The 9,910-nt window shown below is 34.1% G+C and overlaps 1 protein-coding gene across 1 annotated transcript; it reads right to left on the bottom strand.

Moving 5' to 3' along the window:
• Positions 1 to 4,195: 4,195 nt before the first annotated feature.
• On the bottom strand, positions 4,196 to 9,557 carry LOC128864692 (uncharacterized). Its single transcript, XM_054104444.1, has 4 exons — positions 8,972 to 9,557; positions 8,602 to 8,912; positions 7,525 to 8,529; positions 4,196 to 4,360 (listed from the first exon to the last, which is right to left on the bottom strand). Exons 1-4 carry the CDS (start codon positions 9,555 to 9,557, stop codon positions 4,196 to 4,198), a joined length of 2,067 nt encoding a protein of 688 aa, XP_053960419.1.
• Between the last annotated feature and the right edge of the window lie 353 nt (positions 9,558 to 9,910).

The following is a 9,910-nucleotide window of genomic DNA, read 5'->3' on the forward strand; positions in this document are numbered from 1 at the left end:
CACATTTTTTTATCTTATGTACGCATATGCGCACCGGTGGTGGCACGAAAATGTCCGCTTTGAAAATTATTTGGAAGGATCGTGTTTATCGACAGCCACCATTTGCGACTGGTATAATTACTGCCGTGAGGCGGTAAGTTTATACCAGATTGACAGGGAGGAGTCGGTGGGTAGGATTGGGTGTAGTACAAATTGACGAAAGTAAATTTGGCAAGCGGAAGTACAATAAAGGTAATAAGTTATATTTGTAATAAAGTATGCACTTTTTTAATCAGTATGCTTAAATTTAGGAAGAGTGGAGGGCCACGGGATCCTTGGCATTATTGAGGATGGTAGTGAGGATTTCCGCCTAGAAGTGTGTCCAGACAACATACTTTCCGCGGATGTGCTCATACCTTTAGTTAGAAAGCACGTCAAAGAAGGCTCTATTATACATACGGAATTCTGGAGGAGGATAAATAGTTAGCAAAATTAACACATATACAGAAGAGGAGAAAAACTAGGCCCAAAATTTGAATTATATGTCGGCCAAAGCGTTTAGTTTTATGCATGACGACCTCAAATTTGCACTGCCCCATAAAAAATTGTTAATACGCTGGCGGCCAATTAGGTATGTTAGATCAGGAATTGATGCGAAGGTTTTAGAAAACTTAAAAAAGATAGTTCACGAAATGTCTGTAATTTTCGACGAAATTTTCGTCAAAAGTGATCTTGTTTACAACAAAAGTAGGGATGTTTTAGATGGCTTCGTAGACAGCGGTGGTGATAGCAGGAAGATGTTTATTGCAGACAAATGTTGTTTATTTATGGCAAAATCCATTGCAGGAGATTGGAAGTATGTTTTGTCATATTATGACGCAAAAGTAGGCGTACCTCAAGCAGAATTAAAAAATATTTTATTTAGTAATATAGAAGCCGTAGAAAAAATAGGTTTAAATGTTAAAGCGATCATTTGTGCCCAAGGCACGATTAATGTTCGTTTTTTTAAATTGATGAAAGTCACAGAGACTAATCCATACATTTTTTTCAATGCGAAAAACATTTTTTTTTTATGTACGACTATTGTCATTTAATAAAATCTGTGAGGAATAATTTATTAAAACATGATTTGAAGACTCAGGATGGTATTGCTAGCTTCAAAGTTATTCGGAAACTTTTTTCCATTGATAAGGATAATATCAATTTTAAAATATGCCCAAAACTCACTTCGGCTCCCAATAGTTTTGAAAAAATGAGTGTTTCCCGGGCGACACAGATACTCAGCAATTCAGTGGCTGCTGGTATAGACATGCTTTTTAAGCAAGGGTTATTAGGATCAGATACGTATATATTGAATTGCGATAAACCAACCCAGCTTTTTGTAAAACGAATGAATGCTTTATTCGATGAGTTTGACTGTAAGGGCCTGAAGAGTAATAACCCTTTGAAGTGTCCAATATGGCCAGGGTTTGAGGGAAAGTTGAACAAGCTTAGGGAACATCTCGAATTTTTAGCATCAGTTCAACTTCCAAATAATAAACATTCATTTTGTTTTCGTGCTTTTATAATCACAATTAACTAATGATTGAACTTAGCACAGAACTCTTTCAAAACCACAAAGATTAAAAATTTTTTTTTTATAAAATCCGAGCAAACCAAGGCATGAACACACACTCTACAACATATGAAGTCCAATTTTTACTTGCTCGATTGAAGATCCTATGAAGATCCTACGTCAGAAATTTTAAAATAAAGGATCTAACTATGAAAATGACGATGACATTAACTTGGATTGGAATCTTACTGAAGAACAACCAAGCACTGAAAACTTGAAGCCTTTGGAGCAACTTGCCATGGATTAAATATACATTCCAGATGAGCAATTTGCTGAAATAGAAGGTAAAGCTGCAGAAATCCAGGTACAAAGGTACTACACAGGGTATTCAATTTACCAAAAATACACAACAATTTTCCAGTCCAGCTGCGAGAAATGTTGAAAAGCGATGGTAAAAACGCCAGGGGATTTGAAGAAATATTCCGAGACATTGATGCGCTCAAAGAATTATAAAAGCTGTACCGATCTGAGGCTAATAAACCCAGAGGACAAAGTATGTGACGTTTGCCGATTGCAAATGGCCTGGTACAAAGAACTCTTCAAGAAATTTGCTCATGTGCACGGACTTCGGGGTTTAATGACGAAAGCAATAGCCCAAAAGGCAGAGGAGGTTTTCTCGGAATGGTTTTCAGAAGCTGCAGAATGTCTGGAGCTCCGAAAAGAATTAATGGAGTCATTAATTACTGTTTTGCTGTTTAAGAACGCAAAGTGGTTAGCCCAGGAGGGTTATGAACAAAATCAGGCCCGGCTGAAAGCTAAACAGATTGATCGTGTGAGAATTTGCCTATAGATGGAAGGTAAATTCAGAAATCGTGTACACATTTTTTTAATTTTTTTATCGAATATTTGTCTCTAATTTCTAATTTTTCTCATTTAATTTCATTGCAGAATTTTCTCTTATTTCATTCTATTTCAGGATTTTGCATATCGCTTTATACATATTTTATTTTAAATAAATTAAAAATGTAAATAAACAAACCATTTTTTTATTTGTAAATTTTTTCATTTTGCCCACGGCATTTCGCATTTTGTATGTGCATGTAGACGCAGTCGCAGCGTGATTTTTTAGTCGCGACGGAGTTAATATCGCTTTCACGATATGAGAAAAAAGAAAAATCTTTTTTATATTTTAACGCCGAAGTGCGTGTTTATTTTCGATATTCTTATGTTTCATAGGTGGGCACACTGCATTATAAATTGACTGCATTACAAATAGCAGTAATCAGTAAAATTTTACTGATAATGAAGTTTGATTTGCATTACCAGTAAACTTTTACTGATTACTGAAAAAAATTTGCAGTAAAAATATTTTTTACTGATTACTGAAAAAAATTTGCAGTAAAAATATTTTTTTACTGATTACTGAAAAAAATTGCAGTCAAAATATTTTTTTACTGATTACTGAAAAAAATTTCAGTAAAAATATTTTTTTACTGATTACTGAAAAAAATTTCAGTAAAAATATTTTTTTACTGATTACTGAAAAAAATTGCAGTAAAAATATTTTTTTACTGATTACTGAAAAAATTGCAGTAAAATTACTGATAATATAATTTGATTTGCATTATCACTATAATATTTACTGTTTATGGCCGCTATTTCTGTCCCTGACATTAAGTTGCGATTTGTGAAAGCTCTTTTAGAAACAGCTAAAACGCAAACAGAAGAGGAAGTTAAAAAAATGTTCAACACTTGTGTGGTCAAGTATGGAAAAGTAGCCTGTGCAAAAACTGGTATTCTACCTCAACCACCTCAAAAAGCATTGTTTGACTTCGGGGATGAAAATAATGGTAAACTTTTTACACTTGGTTTTCAATTAAATATTTGTTTTATACATACATATATTTACTTAAATAGATATTAGCATACAATGTGGTTCCACTGACTCGGCAAATTATCTTCAAGAAACGCTCTTATACCTGGCCGAACGAGAAGAAACAACAAGTTGCCCAAATAAATATCAGGCTATTAAAAACGTATTTTTAAAATATAATACCCCATTACCGTCATCTCCACCTGTAGAACGGTTCTTTTCATTCGCTGGAATTGCAAATCGGTCCAGAAGGCAAAAACTCAGCGATGCAAATTTTGAAATGCTTGCGTTAAGAAAGGCTAATAGCTAATATCAAATCAAATTATATTAACAGTATTTTTTACTGCACTTTTTTCAGTAATCAGTAAAAAAATATTTTTACTGCAATTTTTTTCTGTAATCAGTAAATTTTTTTCAGTAATCAGTAAAAAAATATTTTTACTGCAATTTTTTTTCAGTAATCAGTAAAAAAATATTTTTACTGGAATTTTTTTCAGTAATCAGTAAAAAAATATTTTTACTGCAAATTGTTTTCAGTAATCAGTAAAAGTTTACTGGTAATGAAAATTAAATTGCAATATCGGTAAAATATTATATTATATTTACTGCATTTTTACTGTTACTGCAAAGTGCCCACCTATGGATAGAACTTAGCACAGAACTCTTTCAAAACCACAAAGATTTAAAATTTTTTTTTATAAAATCCGAGCAAACCAAGGCATGAACACACACTCTACAGCATATGAAGTCCAATTTTTAGTTGCTCGATTGAAGATCCTATGAAGATCCTACGACATAATATATACGGACGGATCAAAATCCGGCACCAGTACTACGTTTGCCGTGACAAATAAGTTTGGTGCCACCATTGCTGTATACTCCTTGCCCTCATACTGCTCGGTATTTACAGCCGAAGCCGCTGCTTTACTTGAAGCAGTACTTTTTGCCTCTCGCTATGGAAGGAAAACTGTAATTTGTACGATAGTAAATCCGCCATCGAAGCTGTTTTCAACCAATTAAACGATACACCAATGATCATGAAAATTCGCAACGTTCTATTTCAGTACACCAATCAAATTAAGATAATGTGGGTGCCCGCCCACGTAGGTATACATGGTAATGAAATGGCGGATAAAAGAGCAAAAGAAGCCAATAGAGAACCTCTGCATATGGCTGACTACCTTACCGAAAAAGATATACGCAAACTTGTAAATAAGCATCTAAGAGAAACGTTTTCAAGTGAATGGCGCAGTTTTAGCCATTACTACAAAGGCCATAATCCCACTGGCGGAAAACCTACCTACCCCACAAGCTCAACGTGTAGGAAGATAACCGTATTCGCGCGTCTCAGGATTGGTCATACACTCGCAACTCACGTTCATCTCTTGAATGGCATCTCCCGACCAAACTGCGTACACTGTGGATCTCCTGATTTCAACGTGACTCACCTCCTCGATTACTGCCCAAATTTACAAACAATCAGATCATCGATATTTGATAACAACAAACCATCGGATTATCTTGCACAAACAGTAGACCGTCACACAGTAGTCTCAAACGGGGTTGCGAGGGACATATCTAATTTCCGCCTCTTAGAGAAGAGCTACGGATATGTTTGATATATCATTTGAAAGGTAATTAAATGTACTTTTATGGAAAATTATAGAATTTTTTGTTTCTAATAAAGAAACAGTTAAAAAATTCTCCCAAAGTGATGATTTATTAGCCCTTTTTTCTTTTTTTAAGAAAAGTATTAGTGAAATGGAAGTTCTGGAAAAAAATGATGACATTTTCTTAAAGTTCAGTTAAAAAGCTTTAATTTGATAGTTTTTTCATGTCTGTAGGTGCTACAGACCCAAAGTTATGATACTTTAAAGATGTCGGTTTTTTAATTTTTAATTTGTTTTTTGTTATTTTCGAATCGTTTATTCCTTAACTATGTAGATAAAAAAATTACGAGCATTGGTGATAATGTAGGTATGATAAAAACTACAGCTATAAATTGTCCTTTTTCAGGTCTATATTCACTTAGTATTTTTTACATAACTATCTGAATTCTCTTGCATCTGTTTCTTTACTTCTTTTCCTAATATATGGAAATGAATGCAGAAAATGAATGTTTCTTATAACTTGAAAACGGCCTAACCGATTTCGTTAATTTTTTTTTCGCTGGATTCATAATTTCTACGACAAGGTTTGTATGGAAAAAAAGTGGACAGATAGTTACCACTTGTTTAAAAAAAATATAGTTTAATAAAATTGAGTAGGTAAATGAAATATTACTTACATTATGGGTATCAAACTAATGAGCTTTTAGCAAGCTTAGTATGGAAACTATTTTTTAGAAAAATATTTAAGTTGAATAGCTAAGATAAATAAAATATTACAATATAAGTTCCAGAATAAAGGTTTTCAAGAAACCTTATTGTTTACAAAAATATTTTGGAATAGGGGTTTTACCTGTTTGAAAATTGTAATTCAATCTAATTGATTTGATTGATTTTTTTTTGTTTATAGTAACCGCAAAAAGGTTTGAATAAAAGATTATTATTAGATTTTTTTGTTTATAGTTACCGTAAAATGGTTTGGATAATAGAAAAATTCTGGTTAGGAAGAAGGTGTGCGAGTTGTATATGGTAGTACGATTTTTTGAACGAAATGCGATCGATAAATACGTATCACAATAAAGACTGTATATCGCTTGCATGGAAAAGTGTATTTATAATAAAAAATAACGAAACTAAAAATATTGTTTAGAAAAGCTATAGTTTATAGTTTGATAAGCTATAGTGTGACAGTTTCATAGGAAGTGACATACATAGGAACAGTTTCCAAGGAATGTAAAGCTCTTTAAAACAAAAGACTGAAAAAAGAAGTGAAACTCAAAAGCAAAAGAATGGAAACTCTTTATACTTTTAAGTCAGTAAAGAACAGTAGTGGCAACGCGCACCGAGCATAAGATAGTTTAAAATAAAAATGAAAGTGTCAACTTGAAAAGCACAGTCAAGATAGTTAAATAGTTATCAAGAGGGATTTCTTCGTTAAAACGCTAGAATCAGCAATTAGTATACGGTTTTTTTCTTTGTGTGGTTTATTAGTTTTTCATATATTTTTTATATATATTAATCGAAAAGTGTTGCTTACTTGATTCCACGATTACATTATTATTCTACCACTTGGTTAGAATTTTGGTGAGTTTTTTTATAGTACTTACAAAAACAATATTAGCTGCGTTCTATGATTACCGAGTTTGCTGAAGAACTCTCTGTGAGTTAGTCAAATACATGCGAATCAACAACACACCTTGGCTCAACACGTTCTTTTCACAAGTTTGTGTTGTTGCTTTGCATGTATTTGGCTATCTAAACGAGTGTTCTTTTGCAACTCAACAAAAGAATTTAACTATTGTTTAAATAATGCACACCAAAACTTAATTAATTAATTTGAATTGAAATTTTTAATTCAGAAATAAAACATTTGTTATGGGTGGCGAATAGGGGTGTCCTTATTTTGGGAAAGTTACTAGATCATCGTTCACCGGGTCTAATTTTTTTCCTTTTGGTGTAAAAAAAATAACTGCAAAGTTTGAAGCCGATCGGGCTTCATTTGATGGACCCGGAAATCGCTTATATCTGAAAGATCCACTAATAGGTGTAAAAAAGACGATTTTTTCACTTTTTTACTTTATTCTGTATTTTTGTGCTCATGGTTGTTGCTTTTTTTTACATTTTCTAGTAAGGGTGTTAAATAAACTCACTAAAGTTCAGAGTGTCAAGTCAGATTTCTTATAGGAACGGAATTTTTCGCGATATGATTGCACAAACTGCAACACTAATTGGAGTTCTTCTTCGTCGTTCGTCAAAATTCTGTTAAAATCTTTTATAAATTTGATGCCTCTTTCAGCTGTATCATTAACAACAAACAAATTTTGACAAAAAGTCCAACCTTCTTCGTAATCAAATGCCGTTTCCCAAGTCGATGGGTCAAACTCTAAAAACGTTGTTAACAAACCAAAGCGGTTGAAAAATTTCTTCGTATTTTCTGAAACGAAATCTTTCAAAGTGTAATTTTCAAATGTTGATAAATTAGTATATGTTCGACCGTTTTTTAATTTCACAACTGGCTCTTTGGATTGTAATTTTTCAACCATTTGGCGTTTCTCTTCGTGAGACACATCTGAATCGAAGAAGGCTAGGGCTACCAATTCTTCCGACAAATACCATAAATGATGAGTCAATTTTTTTGTAACTGCCTTTGAGATTGCAGAATCAGTTTGATCGTATTGAACAGCAGCCTTAACGAAGTTCAAATCTTGGAGAGGAGCAGCTATAGCATTCGTACATCTGAACCATGGCTTGATATAAAGTTTGATGAGAAAAATGCAAATATCGCGCAAACCATTCGCTTCTCTTTTTGTAAGCTGAAATTGTTGTCGAAATAAGAAAATCTTCAAGCAATAAATAGCTTTTGCCATCCATCGAGCGTTACTCGTTGGTCCTGGTGTACGGAAGTTGAACGGTCCTGCTCCAAGAAATGTAAGAACCAATTCGAGAAACTCTTTATAATCGTCTCGAATTTGATTCTTTGTCAACTGATCAAAACAAAATTTTTTGATGTTCTCTTGTTCAACTTGATCAATTTGCAAAAGAACCATTTTTTCGTTGAGACCACTGCAAAACGAATCCAAATCGTAACTTGTCCAAGACTTGGCAAATCTTTCAAAAATTAGAACTTCTGGTGCCGAGCTAGGTGATAATTTGACCTCAAAAACGCTCGACAGAAGAATCTCGTAAACATGATGTCGACACGATAAATTTAACAACTGACGCTTTAGTTTCTTTTCCAAGAGTACACTAGCTCCTTTTTCTGTGCCGGTATTACTTGAAGTTGTGTCAAAACATTTGCCTTGCACGTACTCCGCAATGTTCCATTTAACTAATGTCTCGTGAACCGCAGCAGCAATGTGTTCTCCACTTGACGATTCAATTTTCGGTGCTCCGAGGAACTTGGATGTCCCATTGTAGCTCACAAGAACTGCTATGCGCTCAACTTTGAGTCTACCAATCAAATCTTGTAGTAGTTTGCCATCCCAATGAACAACTAATGATCCAACGGTATTTATCTAAAAAATTTATTTTAAAATGAAAAATTGAAAACCCAATAAAAATTAAATATAAGCTGAAGTTTTAATTACGTTGTCGGGAAACCGAGCCATCACATCTTTTGTATCTTCCAATCGGTTGATAGCTAACTCTTCAGCCCGTATTCCAAATGCTTCAGCAGCTGCAATGAGGATATGCACGGCCATACCATCCGAAACTTTAGCATTATCAAGTGCAGCAGCCAATCTTGCTGTGATGAATTCTTTTCGGCCTCTTTTTTTGGCGGATGTTGCGTTACCAGCTACTTTCTCTGGTTCCCAGTCATCGTCAATCGGTTCATTTTCTTCATCAATCGTTTCACAAAATGGCATTTCAGCATCTTCATCATCACAATTCACGACATCTGAAAAAATTCACAATCAAATATGATTTTTGAAATTATGACATATTGCAATAAATTACCTGAAGGTCTAGCCATCTCTTCCTCGCGTTTTCTTTTACGCGCTTCTTCTTTTTCTTGTCGTTCTTGCGTACGTTTTTCTCGCCCATATAACTTCATATCGACACCAACCATGCAGCCTGGACGACCTTTTTGTCTTTGCAATTTTAAAAATTCTCTGTCCTCTTCAATTCGAATTTTTTCCAACGCATCACCGATGGCAATATCAAACAAATCATCAAGATTTTGAGTAAATTGTTCGGCAACTTGCTTTTGTGCATTTGACCTTTTATCTGGGACAGTTCTTTGTATGTTTTTCCATTGGTCGTAAACTTTCATCAGCTTTTTCACACACTTATCATCATTAATAATTGGAATGCGAGCTTGTTGCCAAAATATTACAGCTGCACTTATGGTCAATTTTGCACTGTCTTTTGCAGTAAGTCCAACAAATCGCATATTATGGAACATCACTTGTAACACTTGTTTGATGCACGGAAGTTTGGCGCCCGTGATCTGATGTGCAGTGTTGCCGATCAAATCAATGTTATTCAAATTTTTCACAGATCTTCTACTTGAATGACTTGAGGTCGATGGTTTATCCGACATGGTGATATTTTTTTTGCCATATGTTCCAAATAAACTTCGCAGAAAGCACTTGATGTGTGATGCAGCACTTATACGACACAGGGATAAACTTTTTGTCAAAATATCAAAGTTGCTTTGAAGCCGCTGCGCATAATATCATTTATGGGAGAGAAGACTCGCGCGGCCACCTACCGGCGTGGCGCCGAGTCGCACACGACCCTTGCGCGGGGTTGGCTGACATGCATGACGATTTAGTGGAAAAGGGAAAAATACGTATATATTTGAAAAAATGTAGGATTGAAAAAAAAATATAATTACATATATTTAAAAAAAACCCAACAAAAAACGATACGAAATCGACTATATTTTCATTT

This window comes from Anastrepha ludens, chromosome 5 (genome assembly GCF_028408465.1).
Source record: "Anastrepha ludens isolate Willacy chromosome 5, idAnaLude1.1, whole genome shotgun sequence".
In the NCBI taxonomy this organism is placed as follows: domain Eukaryota; kingdom Metazoa; phylum Arthropoda; class Insecta; order Diptera; family Tephritidae; genus Anastrepha; species Anastrepha ludens.